Source organism: Pundamilia nyererei, unplaced genomic scaffold (assembly GCF_000239375.1).
Source record: "Pundamilia nyererei isolate P.nyererei 1_Seehausen unplaced genomic scaffold, PunNye1.0 scaffold00005, whole genome shotgun sequence".
In the NCBI taxonomy this organism is placed as follows: Eukaryota; Metazoa; Chordata; class Actinopteri; order Cichliformes; family Cichlidae; genus Pundamilia; species Pundamilia nyererei.
This window is the reverse complement of record NW_005187406.1, coordinates 75,435-101,790: the sequence shown is the minus strand read 5'-3', so window position 1 is coordinate 101,790 and position 26,356 is coordinate 75,435. Positions and strand designations below refer to the sequence as shown.

At 40.0% G+C, this 26,356-nt stretch overlaps 1 protein-coding gene across 3 annotated transcripts in view; it reads right to left on the bottom strand.

Annotated features, from left to right (window-relative positions):
- Window positions 1-26,356, bottom strand: part of rhbdl1 (rhomboid, veinlet-like 1 (Drosophila)) — a 52,887-nt gene that overhangs the window by 7,428 nt on the left and 19,103 nt on the right. For all 3 annotated transcript variants that reach the window (XM_005721570.1, XM_005721568.1, XM_005721567.2), the window contains exons 3-5: window positions 23,331-23,555; window positions 22,233-22,381; window positions 22,000-22,112 (exon numbers count right to left, since the gene is read on the bottom strand). In XM_005721570.1, coding sequence (XP_005721627.1) covers window positions 22,000-22,112; window positions 22,233-22,381; window positions 23,331-23,555 — 487 coding nt within the window. The remainder of the gene's footprint in view (window positions 1-21,999; window positions 22,113-22,232; window positions 22,382-23,330; window positions 23,556-26,356) is intronic.

Sequence of the window (26,356 nt, the reverse complement as noted above, 5' to 3'; positions counted from 1 at the left end):
CCTTCACGTGCCCGTTTATATTAAATCCATGGCCCACTCCTAAATATGTACACACACACACTCAGGCAGGTTTGCGTGGAGTCTGCTAAAACTGATTACATAAAAACGTAGAGGGCTGAAAAGTAATGTTTCCTAATTGGACTTTCCTTCGGAGGCTGATGTCTGATCAAAGCAGGGCCTGAAGAACATAGCGAAACCTTGCCGAGGAGGATAATGTCCAATTTGTGTGCTCTAAATGCTTTGTGTTAAATTCATGAGCGACGTCTAATCTGGGACGTGCAGATATGGAAAGAAGCCAAATGGGTCTAAAATGATAGTTTAAACATAAAAAAGAGTGGCAGTGACAGAGGGAAGAGCATAATGGCCCAACACCGAGTGACTGCACTCTTACGTAACGGTCACAGAATATGTTTTGACTTGTAACAGCAGGTGTAAATGATAAAATTAACAATGGCTGAGTGCCATTTGCTGGCTCACGGTCACGCTGCTGTGGCTTAGTGGGACAAAAACGGGATTATTTACACCTGCGCTTTTCCTACTATGACACGTCTAAACGCCTGCTATGAAGAGGCTCATTTACCAACAAGCCGGGATCCAGCAGCAGTTATTTGATGCCTTGTGATTTACTCCTTTGGAGTGGCGTGCTTAAAGCCACTGTGTGCACAGGTGTCTTCAATTACTGTGAACCTCGGGTCAGGTTTGGCAGAGCAGCGTTTAAAAAGATGTGATGTCGTCTGAGTGTATGGCCTTATAACAATTACGGCGATGTAACCTGTCCCATCCTTACAGGTGCATTTCAAGGAGCTGTCACTCATGCCCACCCCGGATCCATGTTTAGAAGAGGTCTGATCAGGCAACAGTGGGTGAGCTAGAGCTGTGTGGAAGCTTTAACCTTCACCCTGCCTCATGATCTGTTTAAGCGAGAGCATTTTTCTACAGTCGACTAGTAATTAAATGGAAAAAAAGCGGCACTTACATAAAACACGACATGTTAAATTAAATTACATAATTCTCTTGGCCTCTCACTTGCCCTATGAAATAAGGATTTGCACCTACTGAGGCTTTATTTTGGTGCGCAACATGCGACAGTTAAAAAAAAAGTAAAGAAATTTATAACGAGACCAAAGGGTCACTGAAATTACAAACATTTACATCAAGTGCGTGTCAGTCAATCAAGCAATTCTGAGATCAATCAACGTTTCTGTACATGAAAGATGAAGATATAGTCTGTAGCGAATTAGCAGACATATTCTGCACTAATAGAGGTTGTTCTGGCTCGCACCACAACTAGGGAACCTTGCAGCTGCTAGTATTGTTACTTTTCAAGTACATGAGAACCTTTGAGTGTTTATGACGTACAATCACAGGCTAACTTATTAGAAACACCTGTTTAACTGCGCATTAACACACAGATATATACAATCAACCAATCACTTAGTAGCAGCTTGTTTAGGCATGTATTAAGGCATGTAGAAATGATACTGAACATGGCGCAGGATGGTCTGAGTATTTTGGAAACTCCTGATCTACTGGAACTTTCCCAGACAACCATCTCCATAGTTTTCAGAGAATGGGTTGAAAAAGGGAAAATATCCATCGAGCAGCTGTACTCTGTGTTGTTATGCAGCCGAGCATCTTTGAAACTTGAAGCAGATGAGCTACAGCAGCAGGAGACCACAAAGGCTTGCTATTCCTGTCAGCTACGAACAGGAAACTGTGGCTGCCATTCAGATGCTAGAAGACTGGAAACATCATTGCTTGGTCTGATGATTCTGGACTTTTGCTGAAAGATCTTGTTTTCTGGGGTCAGAATTTGGAGCAAACAACATGGTCTGAAACACCCTGCCTTGCTTTGCATTGTAATGGTGTTTGGGAAGTAATTTCTTACCAATCTGAAGCAATTGTGTGATGCTTTAATGTCAATATGGAATGAAATCTGAGCAATGTTTCCAGCACCTTGTTGAATCTGTGCAAGGAAGAATTATGGCAGTTTTGAAGGCAAAAAGGGGGTCCAACATCATGCTAGAGAGTTGTACCTAACAAAAGGTCCAGTTAGTGTAAGTTAACAGTTATTCTATTAAATGTAGCACTGGCAGCTGGCATTTAAAAAACAAAGAAACAAACAATAATCTGTAAATACTGGCAAGGCATTAGTCATGTAAACACAGCTCCTAAAATTAGCCTTACAACAAGCAAAACCCAGAGAATCAAGTGACAGGAAATACGATGAAATAAATCCCACGGTTTGTGTTTAGTCCTGTTCCTTTGTCATCTGTCTCTTTCCTCCTCTCTTCTGTCATCTCTTTCCCCTCACCAGCCGGTGTTGGAAAATGGCTGCCCCTCACTGGGCCTGGCTCTAACAAAGGTCTGAAAACGGGATTCTTCCTACCCAAACATCGCCAAGTGTTTGATCAAAGGGGACCATCTTTTCATTGCTTTTCATCTGCTTCTAATATTGTAGGAGCTTCCCCTTAGAACATAAAATGCCTTGCTGACTGTTGCTCTGACAAGTGAGACACATTTCTCGACACCAGAAAAAGTTGAGCTCATTCTGCATCGCTATCCGAGCTCAAATGCTTGTGGGCTGCGTCGCATGTTCACACTGTCCTTAAGGATGCCGATTGAGAGCCGTGCCTTCAAACAATGTGACAGCGAACTTGACAGCGCAACATTTTGCTATACGAGTTGAATGCCGAGGCGAATAAATGTTTGTTCACAAAAAAAGTAAGAACAAAAGCAGCCAAAACACAACACAAAATCACATTTACAGTGTTACGGTGTTTAAAAGGTATAACCATGTAATTGTTGTGAGAAAAAAGGATTGCTGTAACGCTATGAAGTAGGACAGAATTCCAGGCTGGAGAAATCACTGTGGCGGTTTGCTCGCGAGGACGACGTTAGCCCCTGTTAATTATGCAAATGAGCTGATAAGGGAAGCGGAGAGGGCTGATAAAACAACACAGCTTCTTTTTAATCACAGCTGGGATTTGCTGGAGTTGTGATCTCAGATCTATAATGCATGTTGGAAGATTCACATTCTGTATGTGTGTGTATGCACGCACACTGGGACCGCACAGAGTAAACACGGTCTTAAAGAACGACTTGTCAGCCCGCGGTGCTGGTGATGATCGTGGAAAGACAGATGGTAATCAGAATGTGTTCCTGAGCCATTCATCTCTCTTCGCTCTGACACCTATGGGCTATTTCATGTGGATTTATGGTGCATATGAAGGCTGGTGCTTCAGAAAAAGATTTGAGAAGATTCACAGTGGCCCATTTTTTGTAGCTCCACCAAATTGCAATTACACAGTGTAGCATACAGTATGTGGTCTCTGATCTCTTCAAAGTAAAGAAAAAAAATTGATTTGGAGCAACTTCAGCAGCATCAACTTCTGAGTTCCCCTTTTCCGCTTCTTCTGGGACTTTCCTGCAGTTAATTTATTACTTCCATGCATTAGAGCCGGGTGATATATTGATATGAGAGATATCATCTGGGATTTTAGTTATGCTAATGCAATTGTTGTTAAATATAGTCTTTTATTGGCCTTTGAATTTCAGTTTAGTTAACCGTTTCTAATCCATTTCCATGCCTGCCTGCAATTATAGCTGGAAGCATTATATTTTCCAGTTGCTCCATTATCCATCCCATTTTTTAAGGAATTCTGAGGAAATGTTGTTTTTTTTTTTTTTTTTTTTTTTAAACACATTTGTACCCAATGTCGACTATAGAGTGGGTTAAAATCGTTAACTAAAACTAACACAGAGGAAAAGTCAGAAAATCAACTCAAACTAAACTGAATTAAAAAGAAAACTTCAAAATTAAACAGAAATGAAATAGTGCTGGTCAGATCTTGTGCACCTGTCAAGCTTACTGCTCATCCTCAGCTAATTCTTTGCTAGCAATCTGGTTGACACGCTCTGTTCAACCGACTTTAATACAGGAAAAATCAAATATGCAGCAGCCAGAATTAGTATTCAGATTGTTGGTATCAGTGCACCTTACTCAAAGACCTTTTCCTCCACATAGTTGTCATTTATAAACTGCTTGCTACAAACCTTAGCATTGCAGGTAGCTAGTGGAATCTTCCTTTCAGTGCAGCTAGTTAGCGATGAAGAACCACTTGCTACTTAAGAGGGAGATTACGTGGATAGTGCACATGCTCTTTAGACTGTTCTTTAGTTTCAGTTTGGCTATTTTCCAACTACTGATATACTGTTACTAGTTAGCTAAATTGAACTAACGTATGATTATTGGGCAACCAAACAAACCATCATGTACTTGCACAAGATGGCACTACATATGCTCCAAAAAGTTGAAGTCTAAACACTCTTTTCTTAAATCCAGCTTCACAGACAGTGTTAAATCTGTGACAGTGTTATATTATGTATTTTCTAATGTCTTAAAGTGGTTGCTCAACTTTCAGTTGCATTGCTTTTGAGAAATCACTTTACCTTATAGAAAATATTGTTTACATATCCAACAGAAAATATGGATTTGGGTCATATTTCTGTCACCTAACAAATGTAAAGTACAATGTTCACTCTCTCTTAAAGGGAACTATTGGCCCTTTAACATCTAAGTGCTTAGTTACTTTAGCCAAATATGACTGGTTGCAGTTTACTGCTAGGCTGATATCAGGCCGGTTAGCGTCAGCGCTTTTATGATTTGCATGCAGTAAAACCCAAAAGTTAAAAGTAATAAGTTACATCTCCTCATAGTTGTAGGGACTGCAGAGAGGGTATTCTCAGTGGGTTCATTACTATCAGTAAAGCCTAATATATGTGACCTCAAAGGATCCAAAATGAATGTCAAAATACAGCTGGGAACAGCTTTATGAGCAGAGAGGTTTGCTGACTTGCTGACTCCAGTACAGATCACCTCATTTGAGGAGACATTCAGGGATGTGACACCACCATTTGCAGGTGAGGAAGAGGAAACAACCTGGGACCTCCGGCTTGGAGGAAGAGCGGAGCCCCACAGGGAGGATACGAACTGCTATCTCCTCCTGCTCACCTGACTTTGGTGAGAGGCTTCTGAATACAGTATGAATACTGAACAAGCGCATCATGTGGGCTCTTCTGCCTCAGGGGATTTAAGATTTAGGATTCTCGCACTCAGCAGGAGCTGAGACGTGAGGAGTGCGATTACTTCAGCAGTGAGCCGACACTTTCCATCTCAAGCACATGATATTTATTGGCGCCGTCATCATCATCAACATCCTCAAATCTTTTTGTGAGCTTGCAACATCCTCAAGTCAACTGCAATGTAGACAGTAAAAATGATGCATTTTATAGAGTGTATAGGTCAACTACACACTCGGGGCTATACTCTGTCTGCTGCAGTAAAGTCAATGCTGCTCACAGAACTGAGCCTCTCTGTCAAACCACACATGGATACTCCAGGCTGCCCTTAAGCAATGGGTCAAATTGGGATTTCCAGTCTCTATGGGACAAGTGGTGGTAAGGTGATCGCAGGCCAGAGTTTGACAGTGCCTGAGGCTGAGCTGCTGTGTAGCCAGTAAAATACAGGCTGTGCCCGAGTACAGTAAATGTTCTAACCTTGAAAAATACGGAGAAACATGACACGAGGCTCTTCAGTGTCTGCAGCTATGTGGCCAACTATCAACCGTAGCTACTTCAACTATTTATTTCATAGCTAATGCACTTAAGGAGAACATTTTATTAAATGGATGTTTAAAAGGCAGGTTAATGGTTGTAGATAGTTTGGGTTAAAACTATGATAGTGAGGGTTCAAGAGGGAACAGCACGATAAATTTAGCAAACGCTTTCTGAAAAAAAAAAACGAGTTTCTGACTGGTTTTTTTTCAGATAGTCTGCTTTAACTGATTTTTTTTCATCACCTATGAAGTGGAACAAGATGATTAGCATATACAACCTATGCTCGCCTGGGCAGCTGATAGTAGAAGCATTTTACAGTCCTGTGAAAAAGAACGGACTTTATACACTCCTGTTAATACCCAAATGCACCCTTACTGTTTCAACAGAAATTAAGAGGGTAATTCAGAGGGTTGTACAAAGGTAATCCTAATCATAAACATTTGAATAACTGATCATCAGTAAGTATGAGCACCTCTATAAATCAAACGCTTTGGCAGTTTGCTGGTCTGCAGCTTTAATACTACAATTTTGCCAGGAGTGGATGTCCCAGTAAACTCAGTGCAATGCTCAGAGAAACTGCAAAAATCTTTCAAGACTCTACATGTGTTATTTAGCATGTGAAATGTTAAAGTTTGTAAAAGTACAATTCAAAAAAGAAGTCAGGCGTGTTTAGAAAGGGTTTTGCAAAGTTGCATCTGAACAAACCACAAGACTCCCGGAAGAACATCCATCATAGCATATCAGCACAAACACAGCATATAATCTGACAAGCACGGTGGTGGAGGGGTGATGATTTGGGTTCGTTTTTCCTTGGATTCATTGACTTGAGCATGAACTCCTCTGTATGCCAAAGTATTCCAGAGTCAAATGCGATCCTGAGATTGGAGATGCAACAGGACAATGATCTCAAGCATAGCAGCAAAACTACAACAGAATGACTGAAAAAGAAAGAAATCAGAGGGTTGCAATGATCCAGTCAAAGTCTAGATCTTAACCTGACTGAAATGATGTGGTGGAACTTCGATGAACTCAAAATACCTGATATGTTGTGTTTAGTTTCAGCACAACTAGTGAAAAGCAAACACAGCACATCAGCACATTGTAAAGAAGAGTGGGTCAAAATTCCTCCACATCAATGTGAGAGACTGACAAAGTGATGCAGAAAACAGTTTCCTCAAGTTGTTGCTAAAGGTGGTTCTACAAACTCCTGAATTATGAGGTGCACTCTCTTTTTCACATAACTGTAACTATTCATCCAGTAAATACTAAAGACTCGATGTTCCAAAAACCCAACAAATGTCCAGTATTGTATTTTTTTTTCATCTTTGTTTGGATTTCATCAACTCTTGAGGGAAATATCTGGTTTTTCAACTGCTTTAAGCTCCATGTTTACCGGATAATCACTCTGGGTGTTATAGCTGTTGGGTCAGGTACATTACAGTCAGGCCTTAGCAATTTTTCCACTGGAAACTGTATTGATGAGAGTGGACCAGACCAGCAAAGCTTCAGGCCATGGGACCAAAATAATGAGCTAAAAGACTCTAAAGCACCGAGGAGAAGCGCAGAGTTTGGCGATTTATCTGTGGGTGTTTCAGTATGTGTCACAACTGTCACTTTAAGGTTGGTCATCTGAGTCATTGGTAATACAAAAATATTGACTACTGCAGATTAAAAAAATAAAACAAAACAAAAAGAAAAAAAAAGAAAAGCAGATGCCGCATTAAAGATTCCATTCAGGAATGTAAAGTACGGCTGAAAACATTAATATGGATTGAGATGCATTTCTAGGTTGGTCAGCCAATAAATTACTCAGGAGAGGACAATTAAAGGATAATGAGTGTTTATTTATTCAGGTGGTTGAGTCAGTAAAGAGCACAGAGAAATCTGTTTCTATTCGCTGTTCCAATCTGCCAGTTTAAGTTCAAAAGAAAGACGACCTGAAATATATTTTCAATACATTTCACTGTGAGACATTAAAGAATTTGAGAGAAACGGTTAACTTGATAAAAAGGTTCAATTACTTAAAATGGAAAGAAGCTTCCACTTAAACTATCGGGCAGGAAAACACCTCCTCACTGATACTGTTAGACTGTTAGCTTTTAGGTTTGCTGTATGTGTACACAGTCACCTCAGACATCCTGTATGCATTAAATCTTGTGGCTCTGCACAGAGATGTGCTGTAGTCAGCATCTCTGCATCACAGGGCTGCCTGTGTTGGCTAATAAACTGAAGAAATGCCAGATCAGATTTATTTACTAAGCACAAATAAGAAGAGGGGTAGATTGATGGAAAGAATGAGTGCATGAGGAATGGTGACACAGTCAGGCTGCAATCATGCAATCAGATCTGCAGGTTCTACCTCAGTGTGCTGCCATTTAAATTTTCTGCTGTCCATTTAGAAGAGTTCCTGTTAAACAAGCTAATCACGATGCCGCTGCTTGTACCTGCTGTTTTAATAGGAATCGGATTAAGTAACAAATACATAGGAGCGCACTGTGAAATTTGCGTGGATTCTTTTGTTTCTTTGGGTTTAAAAAAATTTATCGTGTAAATATGAATGCAATTCTAAACAAAAAACACCAACATACATAGACAAAGCTGCACATATGGTGATGGTGTTAGATCTTTTAGGATGACGTTATTTCACACCATACTGAATGAACTCATGTGAAAGAATAAAACTGCCAAAAATGTCATGTCTGTAATTAATAGGCCTCAAATAATAATGTTCAAACTCTGCTCAAGTTACTGGTATAGTAAAAAGAAAGTACATAAATTCTAATCTCTGCAGGTCTTAAAATGGGTTTAATATAACATCACATGACCAACAACACGTGACATATTATAACATCATTATTTATTAAACAACAGTTAAGCATCAGCTTAACTGATAATCAGCAAGTGTGAGCACTTCTATAAAAGCAGCATGTTTGGCAGTTTGCTGCTTTGGAGCATTCAGGTTTGTGTTAACACAATGCCAAGGATGAAAGACAGTGATTTCAGAGAAGTAACTGTTGCTGCCCAGTAGTCTTGGAAGGGTTACAAGGCCATTGGCGAACAATTTGAAGCCCATCATTCTAGAGTGAGACAGATTATTTACAAGTGGAAACCATTCAAGACAGTTGCCAGTCTTCCGAGGAGTGGAAATCTTAGCAAATTCATTCAAAGGTCAGACGTTGCAATGTTCAGCTTTTGTCTAAAAAGAACATGGCAGCATTGCTCAGGTTTGCAAAGCTGCATCTAAACAAATTCCAGAGCTGTTTCCTTTGGGCAGATGAGACCAAAGTGGAGCTATTTGGTCATAATGCACAGATCCACAGTTGGTGAGAAACAGCACATTGGCCCAAACTCCTCATTCCAAATGTCAGGCACGGTGGTAGAGGAGTTATGATCTGGGCTTCTTTTCAGCCATAGGCACCTTATATTCATTGAGTCAATCATGAACTTCTCTGTATACCAAAGTATTCTAGTGTCAAATGTGAGGCTAAAACTGGGCTCAATGATCAATGAATCAATGGCCAAATGGATATGCCGCAGTCAAAATTCTCTGGCAGGACTTTAAGAGAGCTGTGCATAAACAAATGCCTGCAAACATCAATGAACTGAAGCAATGATGCAAAGAACAGCGGGCCAAAATGCCTTCAAAATGATGCGAGAGACTGATAAGAAATCATGCAGAAAATAAATAGTGCTCAAGTTAGTGCTGCTAAAGGTGCTTCTACAGGCTACTGAATCATGATACAGTAGTGTCAAAAAATGTTTGTCCCCTTGCTGTTTCCCTACTGTTTTGGATATTTGTCACACTTATGTTTCAGATCATCAAACAGATGTTAATATTGGACAAAGATAACCTGAGTAAATACAAAATGCAGTTTTTTAAATGATGATTTCATTGATTAAGGGAGAACAGTTATCCAAACCTACCTGGTCCTGTGTGAAAAAGTAATTGCCCCTTTTGTTAAATCGTGAACTGTGCTCAACCACAATTACTGTAATCACTAAACACACCCAGGTCTGATTACTGGCAGACCTGTTGAAATCACTTAAATATAAGCTGTCTGTCAAAGCGAAGCAGGCTAAAAGAGCTCAAAAAGCAATACAACATGTCACCATCTACAGAAAACACCTAAGAAACAAAGTCACTGACATCTATCAGCCTGGAAAGAGTTACAATGCCATTTCTAAGGCTTTGGGACTCCAGTAAACCACAGTGAGACCACCATTATACCCAAATGGAAGAAACTTGGAACAGTGGTTAACCTTCCCACGAGTGGCTGGCCGACCAAAATTACTCCAAGAGTACATTGACAACTCATCCAGGAGGTCACAAAAGACCAGAGAACAACATCTAAAGAATTTCAGGCCTCCTTTACATCAGTTAAGGTCAGAGTTCACAACTCAACAATAAGAAAGAGACTGAGCAAAAATGGCATCCATAGAGAGATCAAGGACAAAACCTATGCTGCCCAAAAGGAACACAAAGGCTCTTCTCACATATGCCAAAACACATCTTGATGATCCCCAAGACATCTGGGAAAATATTCTGTGGACTGATGAGACAACAAGTTAAACCTTTTTTAAGGTTTGAGTCCCATTACATCTGACCTAAAACTAACACAGGAATGTCATGTACTGTGATGGCCTGGGGCTGTTTGCTGCCTCAGGACCTGGAAGACGTGCTGTGGTGAACGCAACCATGAATTCTGTCTATCAAACCATCCTGAAGGAGAATATCAGCCTATCTGTTTGTGACCTCCAGCTGAAGGTCACTTGGGTTCTGCAGCAGGACAATGATCCAAAACACAGCAGCAAGTCCACGTCTGAATGCCCTAAGAAATATAAAATAAAGACTTTTGAGTGGCCTAGTCAATGTCGTGACCTGAATCTGATTGAGATGCTGTGGCATGACCTTAAAAAGGCAGTTCATGCTTGAAAATAGAGCAGGGCGATATGGCCAAAAATATTTATCACGATATATATTTGAAAATTTGCGATAACGATATAACCGACGATATAATTGATGCGAGACAAAATACAACTCCACAACATTACTAGTGCAAAAAGACAACCTTCCATTTATTTTCACTTAAACAAGAAGCTGGTTTTTATGTACATTAAAGCTTTATAAAAATGTAACAGTGCAAATGCAAATTCCTTGCTGAAAGTTTAACCAAAAGGCATTTCCAGTAGAAATGGGCTGACATATCCTGAGCATAACCATGTGTAATATCCACTGAAGTTAAAAAGAGGTGCTTTGCAACATTAAACTGCAGTGTGCAGTACATATTTTTCGGACCATAAGGTGCACGGGATTATAAGGCACATTAAGCGAAACAAAGCAGTCAGAATCAAATTTTATTAAACTCATTCTTCTTGCTTCCTCCACTTCTGTACCATTGATTTATTAATGAATGAATTCTGCTCTATTCTGATTTTGTTGCAGTATATTAATGACTAACCTCGTATTGTGGATGGATTATCTCAGTTGTTCTCCTGACTGAAGTTTGGTCCGTTTACAGCATCCTGCCATGCGATTGCATTTGTCTCTAACTATCAGGAACTTTAACGTTAACTTTTATAAGTGGAAAAGTGTTAGTGTTCGTCCTCCAGCTTCACTGTTTATGTTATGCTAACATAGCTGTGTCACTAGCGATCACGTATCACATCATTATATACCAGCTAGCCCAACTTCAGTAACCCTACAAACGTCACTGCTGTTTAGTTTCCTGTCTTAATTTATGTTGGACGTGATAGCAGAGCTGTACGTTTGAATTTTTCCAGAAATCTCTGTCAGAACATGCTATATCATGCTTAGGTAACTAGCGAAACTAGCGAGCTAACTTCCGCTAGCTTCCTGCTAACTTCTAACTCCGTTAAATGTAATAAATTTTGTTTTCATGGATGCCTGGAAGTTAAACTTCATAGTTTCACCTGGTTAAGCAGCAATGCTGATCGTTTCATTAAAGATGAAAGAATTTAGACAGTTTTTAACTCCCAGTGATGCTGCAGTGTTCGTTTGACCTGAAGCATACGGAGTTTAGGACCCAGATTACTCCCAGATTTAAGAGCATCTTAGTCCGACAAATACGACAATAACAACGGCCGCTTGCATGTTCTGCAAAAAAATGTGCTTTGTCGTGTATCTGACGGACAAACACCAAACCAGTTCCACATCACTGAAGTTGCACCATTTTTACAAACCAATTCTGGTTCATCTGTTTCACTCAACAATCGGCCATGTGCGTATGAAAACAAAGGCACTGCGCATGCGCGTTTTACTCATATTTAATTCATTTTCCTATCGTTGCCTAACATTATACCGGTGCTGATATATAAAAACTGTAAAACCTGAGAGAGGTTGTAACTTCATAGTCATACTGATCTGTGTAAGGGCCGAAAAAGAAATTACTTTGTAATCATTTTAGAATGAACTGATCACTTCATCTATTACTGGTGAGAAAATATTGACCAGTACATCAGCATATACATCAATGCTCAATTCTATAGCCAACAGCCCAATATGCACTTTAAAAATATATAAAAATACTAATTAAGCATGAACTCTATAAAGGCATTTGATAAGTAAAAATGCTTTCAGCATAAAAAACAAAAGCAAACATCCTCATTAATGAAAAGACTTTAACAGAGATTACAACAAAGTATAAATTACATAAATAGTTGTGAAATGGATCTGTAGTAACAGCTCAACTGATTAACTATGCATTAGCTTTATCCATAATGCACAGGACATAATATCTGATTCAGTTTGATTGTAAGACGTCTTTCTATAGGTCTGATACATGAGCACAGAGTTTGATAGTGGCTGGACAAAAAATAAGTAAATGTCTGGGTGACTAAGCTAGAGGCAGGCTGTATGTCACACGGCCTTTTGTCTACTTTACAGTCTGAAAAGCTCATAGCTTCAAATGCCATCTGCCATAGCTGCGACCATTTCTGAGCCTCATTTCAACTATAATAGTGCTGTCAGGCTGGTGGAGCTCCATTAAAGATATTTTCCACCCGGGGAAGGAGATGGACACTTCTGTGTCATCCACACAAAAAAGAGATAAGGGAAATATCACCTATGCCGCCGATACGCTCCTTGAAGTCGAGCAGCGTGGCTTGCAATCAGTCCTCATCCAATCTAACATCTTCATCCATCTTTGCGTGCCCTGGTGAAACGTGGGCGTGAAAGGATGAAAACCCTAAGATGATGTGCACGTAGAGACGGAGTCTGCAAAGCTTTTTTTTTATTTTTTTACTTATCTGCAGTGTCAAGCTGTGGCGGAGCAGCCACGCTGTCAGTTTCCTCAAAGTGACAAAACACTACACACCTGCGCTCCTGCACGCTAGTCAAAGCAGATCTTTAGAGGAACAACTTCAGTAACAGAAACACAGATCCAAAGTTAAAACAGAACATAAATCGGGATGGCTCCTGTCAAAATGTACAAAAGCCAGAATCCAGCGCGGCTCAGGCCTGCAGGAACAGAAACGATTCATCAGCCTCACCGTGAGATAACAGGGTCAGTGTGAAAGCACTCGCACCACGGTTTCCTCAGAGAATTTGCATTTCTCTACCCTGTCCAAAATTTACACATGGGGAAAAAATATACACGATAATATATGAGACCAGGGGGCATCGAGAAAAATCAATAGCATCCACTTGAAACGTCCTCAGAGCTGCTGAGAGGAAACAGCTCAGCACAGCAGTGCACCAACAGTCAGGGTAAAGTACAATTAAATCTGATCTGGGAGAGTGTGTGGGCATATGAGAATGCCTGAAATGGAAGAAACAGATGCACAATGTTCAGAAATGAACAGAGTGAACAAACAAATGCTCTGACTATAAGAATAGCTGGAAAAAAAAACTCGCTGCTTGCTCAATTATAAATCAAATCTACTTTTCAAATAAAGATCACAATAGCTGACCTTGGTGGGAAATTACTTAAATTCTTCCAACATCCCAGAGCAAAAAAAAAAAAACAGAAAAGAGAAAAAAAAAAGCATAAAATGACTTCCAGTGCTCAAGGATATTACACCACAGTGATGGCTACAGGGAGCGTGATGTGCTGCTTCATCGGAAAAACCTTGAAACTAACCACTGAAGTAAAGGGAATACAGAGCGAGCGGAGAAACGGCGTCCTCTGTGCCTCTGCCTGACAAATGCTGCTTTCACAAAGGAGATGCACACGGACAGCTATGAACACAGGCAGCTCGCTCCATACAAATGGGCTAAACTAATTGAGGCTGTGTTACAGTAAAAATATTCACCACCCTTCACGTTTTTATCAGTGGGGCTGGAGGAAGTGAGCTTGGTGTCACCTAGGAAGAGTTCACTATGGGGTGGAATTCAGGGACTGGGAATTACCATAATCACACTGGCGGTCTCTGCACAGCTCCAAGGTCACCCTGCTTCCTCAGTCTCAGCAGCAGCGGGGGGAGTATATCAGAAACGTAGGACCAGGCTCTTCATTCGCACCACTGTACACACACACACACACACTGCAGCTCTGCCAAGGTTGACTATAAAGACAGAAATCTCACCTTGCAAACTACACACACTACAACAATGCATTGTCACAGTAACACAACTTCTCAGAGAGGCAAATCAGTGATGCTGTTAAATATCTCTACACCAGTGAGTCAGAGCCAGAGCCAGAGTCAGACAACGAGTCACATCCCTCCGGCAATAAGGGTGATTAATTCGGCCCTTTGCTCTGTAATGCTTCCTCTCTCCTGTCCCGGCCCATCTTGTCTTTTTATCTGCTCCCCCTGCTCATTAAACGTGCTCGGCTGCAGATGCTGCTGATGCAGTGTGACGTCGGCGTGGCAGCTATTTACTATTTTAACCCTGAATCCCACAGTCGGTTTGTCTGTACTGAAGTCCATCGACTGAGTGAATCCATCTTTTACATACATTTGAGTGCTGCATTCGATGTGTAACCCTGCATGTCAAACCCCAAAGGAAGTAGGATCCATAATCTGTTTAAAATAACATTTCATGTCATTGCTTCTTGGACATCTGCGCTGGAATATACAAACAGTGAGTTTCATTTGCAGTTTAACTAAAAGCCATCTGAAAAAAGATAAACTAAACACTCAGGAAACGCTAGCAAATAAGCTTAAATTATCCTTACACTCTCGAATTATATTATTTTTAAATAGTAAAGTAAAATACAGTCAAATTGCTTGTGGCGTAGTACCGCATATTTATCAGAGATGAAGAACGAGCTGAAACAAATACGCTGGAAATGTTGAAGTAATAAAGCTCTAGTTTTGACTGTAAGAATATTTTCAATGACAAAATTAAATATCCTTATTTAATTTTAACCCCGAAATACAATATTAGGCCTTGGGAGGCATCCATAACTCTTAGCTTGTGTGCCTGAGCTAAACATCAAACATCAGCAAAGTAGATGATAGACAAAGCCACTCTTGGCCATGCACCAAGGCCCTGTATTCACTGGCAGCAGATATAATCAATTTACCCTGCCTTAATATGTGCAGCATGCTTTCATAAAGCATCAATCAGATTGTGAATGTGAACACAGTACTATAACAGGTGGAAAAAAAAGTCAGAAGACCTTCAGTCATTTGGAGACGGAACGGGCTTTTATTACCTTGAGCGAACGCAGAAACAATCATTAGACTAAATTAGGGCCGACAATAGAGCGCGTCTCATGGCTGCGGAAGAAATCTGACACTCCTGCAGTCCTGCCCAATTTCAGAGCTACATTAATCAACTGCTGAAGGATTAAACATTACATGTAACCTGGTGAGATGCTTTTTAAGTAATGACAACATTAACTAGCTTGCAACAATGAGGTTATACTAACATGCAGCCATTTATCACATTTCCATTACCATTTCCCATCAGGCCACACGTCTCTCAATAAGTGGGGTGAGCATGGACCTTTTTCTCATGGTCTGGCCAGCAAATTCAAAGGTTCCTGTTCTCTCTCATATACTGCTGCTAAATATGGAGCTACTATTTTGCAAACACTCAAGCATTTTACATTCAAATATTTACTTAAACTTTCTAAAATCATATCCCTCCGAATTCAAGTGCATAATGCCAACTAGGGTGGCTGTAACTTTGATAAAGGAGCTTTTGAGTCAGTGAAGCTCACTTATGGTCAATGGCAGCGATACAGTTATGCTGAACCTTTCTGTAAGTGCTGCTGTTAGACTCTCTTAGCTGCTGTTAGGCGACGTTAATCAAATGGTCTTTAAAGTGGAGCTAACATTGGGGGGTGGGGGTAATGTCTAATCTGCTGACAATAACTACCTGTTACATAATTGGGAATAAGCATGTGCAGGAAAGAGAGCAGTGGTGGGGAAGGGCAAAAACATAATCAGAAAGACATGACAAAAATATAGATGTACAAATGTTAAATGGTCATATTCAGTTTGAATGATCTTTAAATGAAAAGTAGCTTATAAAGAAAGACCACATGGTCAATCTCAAGAGGCAATTATGGAATTGCAATGTCCATCTCGACCAGTGTACTCACGGGGCAACGTGATGCCCACTCCTATGTATTTTTAACAGGTTAATTCTAAGTTTATGAGAAGACATCGCTGTATATATATGAGTGCAACATTTCTTTTCCTATTACATAACCTAAAGAAATTACTTACTAGTACCTTTACGTCAAAAGATGACCAATATGTCTAAACATTCAACAGAAATGTACTGTGAAAATAACGATCTCTCATTGTCTTTACCATCTAATTGAATAGGTTTAGGTGTGGGACTTTTAGTTGGCCAAAATATAATAAAAAAGTAGTGTTTAGTGTCTAAAGTAGTGTGAAGACGTCTTCTTGGGATTTGCAAAGTAAAGTGTGACCAAAACAGCAGCTCTGTCTGGTAGCTCAGGAACAAACCTCCAAAGTCCAGTCGGTGCTCTGCATGAGATAATAATGAGGAGGGAGAGTTGAGCACCCGTTTGTCAGACCTCGTTTGGAAAGACAAATTGCATCAGTTTTGTGTATGATGGATGTGTGCGTCTTCTGATTTTGTCGTAGTAAATAATGGCGTGCGGCCTGTCACCTTTACCGTTTAATTCATTTGTTTATAAATTGTGTTATAAATATTCGGTGAGTCAGGAGTCGGCTGTCAGACCGGGCAAATTCTACTCTAAGCAGATTATATATGTATCATCTTCTCCCCCAGTGGAAGCAACTTAGCAGCAACCTCCTATCTGAAGCTTTTTGAATTATATTACATTCAATAAAACCAAAAATTACTTGCCGTCTCATGGATGTAGCCTCACTGGACTGCTGCCGCCAATCAGATGGTATAATGCTAACTATCAAGATGTTGATTCTAACAATTACTTTGGTAGTAGGATTACAGCAGGTCCTCGTGATGCTAGCTCAGATGTGTCAGACTCACTTATCATACAACAAGGCTTCTGTAGAACTTCAGAAAATGCTTGATCCCAGATTTCTTGGGGTCCATTATGCAATAAGGTAAATGGTCTGCTCCTACGCAGTGCTGTTCCAACTTGGCAGTACCCATAGGCGTATTTCAGCACACCAGTGGTGATGCCATACAAGGCGCTCACCTCCTGCTTTGGGATCAGTATCTTTACAAAGGGGTCTCTGGCAATGGGGGGACCAGATCGAACTGCCAACCCTGATATTAATCCACAACACCTGAGCCTCAGCTGCCTGTGTGTGTTATTCATGTGTGCACAGAGCAGCATATCACTGAAGTCTTTGTGTATAAAATTGCACCTTCTGCAAGTCACTTTAAGTATCGTTGTATTGCCTTTGTTTTATTTCCAGATCAATTTTCTTTCAGTTTTATTGTGTTTATACAGCATTCGTTATCAAAGCCCATCTGAGAATAAACATAGCAAACCAATTATACGTGGTGTTTTTTTCTGCTCAATACTTCAGCGCACACGAAAATAAAACTGGAACAAAGCTGAGTGAAACATCTTTCTTAAAAAACAAGCAAAATGTATTTCTTGCAACAGCAAACAGAAAAGAGAATGCATTTTACAGGATGTGCACTAACGCCTTGGCTTTCTCTGAATAAGTGGTTTAATCTTGTTCCTCTCATAACCTTTTCTTTACGACATAATGTGAAGTTTCGAGTCTGTATTGCTATTACAACAAATTCGCTTTACTTTCCAAAGTAAATCTTGTACCCCAGCTATTTGCAGAATAAACTGCAGCAAAAGGCAAGGAGGTTAAAAAAAAAACAGCACAGAATGTCAACACTACAACCTCATCATCACACTGATATGTAGGTTGAGCGGGACATACCTCCAGCAGCCCGTCTCGCTCGTATGAGAGGCTGCTGGAAGATTTGGACCGTCTCGAACGGTAGGTGTTACAGGCGGCAGACACCCTGAGGCTCACACCGCGCTACGAGGAAAAACATGGTGTTCTGGCACCTGTTGATGTCCTGATCACCACAAGTGAGCTATCAGCCCGAGGGAAGGAGAAGCAAAAGAGAGAGTGGAGAAAAAAAAGAAAGTAGATGGAAAAAAAAGGACTCCCTGCTGCTTCTCTTTAATGTGGAGACAGACTGAAAAGTTGGAACACGGCATGAGATTCTACATTCATCTCGCCAACATAGTCTGAAATTCTGACTGACATTATTCAAATTTCTCCACATGAAACCCAAGTGGAGCTCTTCATCCAGTCTTTGTGCAGCAGAACCATAAAGAATTACTGAGAGGATGCAAAATGAGCAAGGACAGGTACCGGGGTCTGAACAGCACTGTGGAAACATCATTAGAGAACCGATACTTTTGTAAGCACATATCTAACGACAGTGCCTAATTTTTTTACTGTAATTTAGTACCAACACAACATAGTCGCGAACGGGCCCACATCAAAGATTTATATACTGTCTGCATATACGCATCAGCAGCCCAAACCAAAATCTTTGTGACCTCATTTTTAAGATAACTGGAGAGAAGAAGCATCGGTATTTTTTCCCAACATTTAAAGGCATCCAAGAAAAAATCCCAACAGGAAGCAGACATTTCTTTTTGGCTTTGAGAGCGAGCCCTGCAGTGCAGAAATTCATGTAGTGTATTAAGGCGAACATGAAGGCACAATACCTGCAGCACTTTGCTCCATAAATGCATCCATTCAGTGTAACTATAAACTCAAATTTCTGCTGCCTTACAAAAAACAACAAGCAACATGATTGAACTCATAAGCTAGAATACGACTGCATGAATATAAACATGAGATAGCCATGGGCAAGAAATATGCAAAGGAAGAAAGAAAAAATCAAGAGTTTCACAGCGCAATCTAGCACAGGGTAACTTCTAACAAGTTCAGGTAATAAAGAACTGTGGGAGGGAGACAGCATTTAAACTAAAGTTTGCACACATCAAGGCCCATGCATATTTTGCATATCTGTGAAATGAACATGAACATGTGTGTGGATCCTCACCACGTTTAGTTAAAAAAAAAAATCTGAGTTATGATATGACCTGCTGAGTGGTACAAACCAGATCCAAGACGTTTGTGCTCTAGTTTTACTGAGTAAAGTTCTGCTTTATTGCTGTGTTACCTCTGTTACTTAGAACTAAGTAGCAGCTATCTGTGGATGGACCCAACTTTTATGGAATTGGGGTTGTGCAGCTCCCAATTTCTAACTTTGCTTTTACTCTTTAGTCCAAAACGCTGATCCCAAATTAACCCATTAGCTAAATGATTAATGGCAAATCCTCTCCTTATAGAAACAGTCAAAATGATTTGACAGTTCACCCACAGACACACCCTCACACACAAAACTGGCCGGGTAGCTGACATAGTGTGACATCTCGCTCTGTCACCTGAGCAGCACTGATGATGATCATGATTACATGTCTTTGGGTAAATGCAATAAAATTTAAGATAAATGTGTGTAAGATTTACTGCCATCTACAGATGACCTCACCTTCTCCCGTCCTTACAAACAGGTAGGTGAATCAGTGGTATAGAGCAATGTTAGGCTAGTCTGTTTTGGACATAGCGAACTCTTCTTCATGGTGGAAAAGGAGCCACTCCTTCTGCAGATATAAAGATACAAACATATTTATAGATTCCTGATCGTAAACTGTTGACCTTTAGAGTTAATTCAACAGAGGCACATCTCTGATTTCAATATGTTATACACAAATTCAAAGCATTTCTGACTCCGTGCTCTGGAGGTACGGATGTCACCTCGCCTGCTGCTTTATCCTCCCTTTGGATTCAGGCTGCAGCTTAAATCTCCAAACAGCATTTCAAACTGCACTTAGGCTAATTCTCCAGAGAGAGACCCTGCATTACTCTCCCATATTTCCTCCTCTAAGTCCCACGCTTGCTTGCTCTCTCTCTCTGTCATCATTGCTAAAATAAATCAAAGCTACAATAATTCATGAGTGTTAAGAGTGTGCGTGCATGCAAGCGCGTGGAGGAATGGGGTTGGTTTTTTTTGGACTTTTTTCTGCAGAGTACCGGGATCTTTTTGAGAAGCTTTAACTCCATCTTACTGTGTGCAGAGAGCTGCCAGGAAAGGCAAGAAATGGAGCGTTTTAATTTGTAGTCACGCAGAAAGAGGAGCCTAAGAAAAAAAAACAGGTTACTGAAAATAATAGATGATTAGCTCAGTATGAATTAGACTTCTCCTCTCAACAGTAATTAAATAATTGTTAGCAAGTCTTATGAAACCCAATGATAAAAACTTTTGAAGTGAAGCTGAGTGAAACAGGAATTTAATGCAGCAGTGTTGATATGAGGTTTCGCAAATGCAATGCTGTTAATGCAAATGCTTTACTCAGAAAGTGAATCCACTTTTCACAATCAGTGTGGATTTAAAATTTCCAATCTCCGAACCGGCTCGATGAAAGTTAATGAGGTTCCCCGTCAACAAAGACTTGAGCGCTGCAGCTCGACCTCTGGGCGATGTGAGTCACTCTGCTGCGTTCACTTTGGCATATTTTGTATTTATATTCTGCACTTTTTTTTCTTCCCCAGAAGGGCCAGGCCGGGTCAAATTTATCAGAAGTATCAAATCGGACAGCCGCACATGTCAGCTCGAGGACAAGAAGCTAAAAAAATTCAGTCTGACTCGCTGGGAGTAGATGGGAGCGGATAGTTGTGGGTATTTTATACAGCAAACATGAAGAGAAATATAACATATTTAACTTGATAAATGATAAACCACCAACGAAACCACACAAAATAACAAAAAACCCAAAGCTTTTCTGAGGCGTCGACTGTACAAACAGTAATAAAAGAATAAACAAAGTAGGTCAGAACGATGTGCTGCAGACCGGCAGAAACACATGAATAAAGAGCAGAGCGGAGAAGAAACAGCCTTCTTCTGTTTATGTTATTGTTTTAAGGGAAGCACGGTCCGTATCGCTCTCCAAATCATCTCCACTCGTCTCGCCATTTGCTTAGAAATCCTAAACCACACACACTCACACATACTCACACACACGGAGTGTATAAACCAGCCTAAACGCACAATTTGATGTGTCTCTAAACATAAGAAGGCATTTATGACCATTTGGAGATAAACATTAAACATGAAAAATTAGATGTGCCATTTCATCATTAATTTTAAAAAAGCCATTATGTCACCACATTTAGCAGTAGTCTTGTTATTTTTTTTGTTTTGTTTTATTTTTAATGCTTGCAATTGTTAAGCAAAACTGTTTTTCTGTGGATGTCAAAAATGTACGTAACAAAAATATAATCAAAGTTTATTTTTACGTGGTGATTTTCAAGAACAAAAGTCACAAAATGCTTTACATTATAGAATAAGATACAACAATTGAAATGTTATAAAGGGATAAAACAAAATAAAGGCAAACCTGCACAGGTGGGTCTTAAATCCACAGATCTAAGGTGCAGTGGAAGTGAGTTTAACTTGGATTTAGGTATAGACAACAAGCGTTGATCAGCTCAAAGATTCAGATGTTTCGCTTGATTGTAGTAGCTCACTCATAAATGGAGGCATATTGACGACGAAGGGCTCTGCAAGTGATTGTACCGTGAACTTTATATGAAGCCAGTGAAAGAAAGACAGAATCTGTGTCACATGGGACGTTTTAGAGGACCCGGTGACCTTCGAACCACATTCTGGACCATTAGTAAGTGATCCAGGGAAGATTTGCTGAGGCAGAGGAATAATGAATTACAATAATCAAGGGATGTTTAATCATCGGGATGTGAGCAAGTGATAAACCTCCTAAACATTAAGAATAAATGATATAAATCATGAGAACTGAGTGAAAGGCAAGAACGTAGACCTTCGATAGTGAATAGTTCATCCAATATGGCTTCTCAAGCAATTTGTGTATGACACCATGTAAGAAACCTGAATAATGCTCCTTGCTTTACTTACAATAAAACACTTAATGAAAAACTCACCGGCCAGCACTCCTGCCATGTAAAGCAGACTTATTCGTAGGATGCCATGGACCATCTCTAAGGGAACGCCGATCATCAGCTGTAATAAAGCGTTGAATCCCAGCTGCTCCAAACTGAGGACAGAGCACACAATGAAAGTAAGATTAAAACTGCCAGCATTGGCCTTCGTGTGCCATCAGCTGCAGGTAACCTGAATTTTCTCTAAACCAGTACCGCAGGAGTCAAGAGCTTACCCGACGTGCATGAACATGTAGCTGAAGAAACGCCACACTTGTGCACGGTGGCCGGGGTGGTAGACCAGGGGGCTCTTCATGAAGTCAGGCTGATAGGTCTGCAGGACCCACTTGTTTAGCATGATGCCGTAGCACATGAAGACAATAATCTGCAACAAAGATGACACCAAACTGTCAATCTGTGCCGAGTACACGCACTCTCTGCAGAGTGCTTGTACAGAAGGTGAAAAGTGCCCCGCAAAACAAAACCCATTGTGCTTTATGAACGCCGCATGAGGTTCTCTTCTTCTTTGTATTCTTCAGCTGATGCTCATTAGAGTCTTGCAGACAATTACTGCCCACAGAAGAAAAAAAATGGCACATCTGGTTCAATTCCATTAATTTCTTTTCATAAAATAATGACTCATTGTTTCTGTGAATTAAAATGAATGCAAACTGTTATTATCACATTCTCATTGTCATTACAGACCATTCAGTGCCATTTGGAGGCATTATAAGAGCACTTAGCTTTCTTTCCCAAAGAATTAAGATGATTTCAGGGAAAATGATGAAGTTTTGTTAAGAAGCTGTAGGTTATTTCCGCCTCTTAATCTGCAACCATTCGGCTGTAGTCTCGGAGGGCGTTTGTGCTGGTGCTTTTCTTTTTTCAAAATTAACATAATAGGTCAATTAAAGCCACTGTGGTGGTGGCCAGGGTGCTTACTGACCTGGTTTCCAAGTTCCAAGACCAGTGTTTGAAAGAAAAAAAGAAAAAAATCCTACACGCAGGCTGGCTCAAGGACTCTGCTTGGAGGAATGACATTAAATGCACCCACTAAGCCTCCGACTCCCAAATGGGTTACCAGCTCATATCAAGCTCACAGTAAAAGTGTGTGATCAAAGGCAGAAAATCTTTTCAGGCAGTCTAAGGCGAACAACTGAGCTAACAGAACAGTGTGAAGTCATATTTAAGGGATTGGATGCTGACTTTATGGATCTTAAATAAAATGCTGGGGGCCAAAAGCTCCAGGAATGCCCAGATCACTGTGGATGAATCAGGAGAATAACCTCCATCACTTTATAACACTCTGAAACCAGCTGATAATGTTTCCCACTAACCTGGACGATGGTGACGATGGCGATGAAGACGGGCGGGGGACACAGGCGGTTTTGGTGGAAATACCAGCGCCGGTCAGTTTCGCAGGGCAGGATCTCGTAGGCCACATAACGGACGAAACGTTTATAAAGACCCAACCCCGTCTCGTCCAGAAGGATCTCCCGTTGCAGTGTGCGGCGGCCATTGGCGATGGCTCGTCGGAAACTGCTGGAGCGTTTGCTGCTCATCTGAGGAAAAGAATAAAAAGAAGACAAAAAAGATGCATAAACTCAGTGTGTGCAACATCTTGTTGGTAAATGTTTGAATGTTAATTTAGGCTAATGGCATATAAAAACATCTGTTTACTGTTTATTGTGAAGTTTTAATGATCACGTGAAGGTTTTTCTTCAGTTTATTTTGTTTGATTTCAGGGGGAAAACACCAGATAAGAAGCTCAATAACATTCTCTCGCCTGTATGCGAAATACAAAGACTGTACATAAATGATGGACATAGCCACAGCTGATTAGTAAAGTGCTGTTGAACTGAATGTGCCCGTTGCTGTCCTCCAGCTGTCTTGAAACCAGAGTGGACTGCATGCTCATAGCAAACTCTGCTTTATCCCACATTGTGACTCAAAATTGTGCTGTAACTTTCAATAAGCATTATGTTGTATTGAATAAGACTTTAAACTCATATAGTATTTACATAGGGGAAAGATCCAATTCAGCAGGTTTTCATTATACTTCTATAGACCGATTTCTTTGTGCAAGTGGAAAATTCAAGCAACTGCTGGCAGTTCGACAGAATAAGAGAACATGCTTCACTTTTCAGGCTACATCCATCTTTCATATACAGTCTATGGTTAAATATAAACGATATCCACAGGAAAATGGAGGAAAGACTAAGCCTGGTTTTGTCCAAAGAGAGCAAGTTTGTGTACCAGCACCTTTAGAGCTTACTATACAACACTCCACATCTCATGTAACTTCCTGAAATCTTGACATAAACATGTGGTTGTCAGGCAGCCAGTGTCTTTTCTCCACCAAGTAGTATTGGTAAAGTTTAAACACAGGACAGCAGAAAAGGCCAAGTTGTCTTTTTTAAAGCTAAGTTTTAGTACGGTTCCAACAAGATGATTCATAACATGTTGGGAGTTTGTTATTTTTGGATGTAGCTAGGCTATTTTTTTCAGTCATTATGCTAAGTAAGCTAAATGAGCTGCAAGACTGGCATGAGAGCGGTATCAGCCTTTCAACAAGAGAACACAAAAGCTTATTATCCAAAATTCCGCCTAATTATTGTATTCAGAAAGGATGAAAGACTTTAAGGAATCAGCACCTTACATCCTTTATTCATTTGCTGCTTTTGATTTATTTATTTTTTTAGCTATATGATGACATCATGGTTTTGTTTTTTTTGAGGGGGTTTTTTGCAAACAAGAGAACCTTAGAAGCATTACTGTCAACAGCTGGAAAACACCTTGCCAGAATAAACAGATCTCATCTCGCCTGCTGGTCTCATTTCAGCAATTAAATCCATAACTTTCCTCACACTAAGTGGATCAAACAAAAACAAAGGAGGGTTTGTTCTCACATAATCTGAGAGAAACTCATCAGTGTGACTAATCACCCTGGATCAGAACAAACTAACAGTCATAAACTTCTGCTTTCACAAAGGCAAGACTAGGGACACTGTAGTTTTCTTAACTTCTTGCCTGTTATTACATTATTCTTCATTTATGGATGATTTCTATATGTTTAGTTAATGTTTTTGCAAACTTAGACTAAGTGGAATGGCTTACGCAGGACAAAGTAAAGTTATAAATTTTGAGTTTATTAGTTTGTCACTTTGACAGCCAGTCTGTATGTCGGGAATGATAGACAAACGCTGGTACAGAAGGGATTTGGTAAAACACATACACTGCAGTTTAAAAAGACTGGATATTTTTAAAGTAATGCATTATTATTTGTGAATATTGTCAATTCTGTCCAATGACAGCAATACTGAGGTGAGTTGCTGATGGTATTATGAACTTTTCTATTAGTGAGCACTGCTGTAAGCCCATATTAGCTTCTGTTAGACCATATTAGCTGCCGTTAGCCCATGTTAGCTGCTGTTAACCCATGTTAGCTGCTGTTAGTTGATGCTACTAAAATGTTCTTTGAAGTGGATCTAACACTGTTGGACTTGGAAATTGGCAAACAAAACCCCCAAAGCTCTAACACAATGTGAGAATGCAATCAAACCGTTTATCAGAGGGAAGGTGCGATTTTTAGGACACTAGCATAACATTAGCTGGCATAATGTTAGCCCATCACCAGCTGCTCTTATTGTTTAGCCCACTTCTTATCAGTTGTCTGGAAATCTGCTGACAATAAGCAATTGCGACAATATCATGCCTAAATATGAGCATGTTTAGGCATGTTTTTCTGTTTTAGAGCACTGATTTCAGTTAGAGAGATGAAGCTTGTAAGGAAGACGAAATGAGGAGGATATTTTATTCAGATGCTTACTTACTGTTCCTTTGATAGTGAATTACTGTATACATTTACTGATTGAATACAAATATCTTGCTTATCGTTTTTATTTTGTGTTTCAACCTTTATTGTTCGTGCGCCCAAGAACATTGTTACAGTTTTGTTCGTAAGGCCGGCATGACTGAGTATAATGTCAGTGTAATGGCAACCAGCAATATTCTGTTGTGAAGCTTTTATTCCATACAGCACAAGGCAGTAATATTTTTACAATGCAGAATGTTGCAAATTACATTAGGCACACTGTAAAACAACAGTTTAATGATGGCAAATCTATCTGCCAGCACTTAATTTAACTACAACACTTCTTTCAGAAACTACACAGTATATGTTCATGACGAGCTTTAGATGTTATTCTAACTAAAGCAGAAGTTGAGAGGTATTTAGTGCTTAATGAATTTGTGAGAGCATGTGAATTTTTATTTTTCCTCCTACAAAAGCTATGTTACATGTTTAAAAACATGTGATTGGTTTTTAGCACACAACAGATTTTTAAAAAAGAGATAAGAAAGT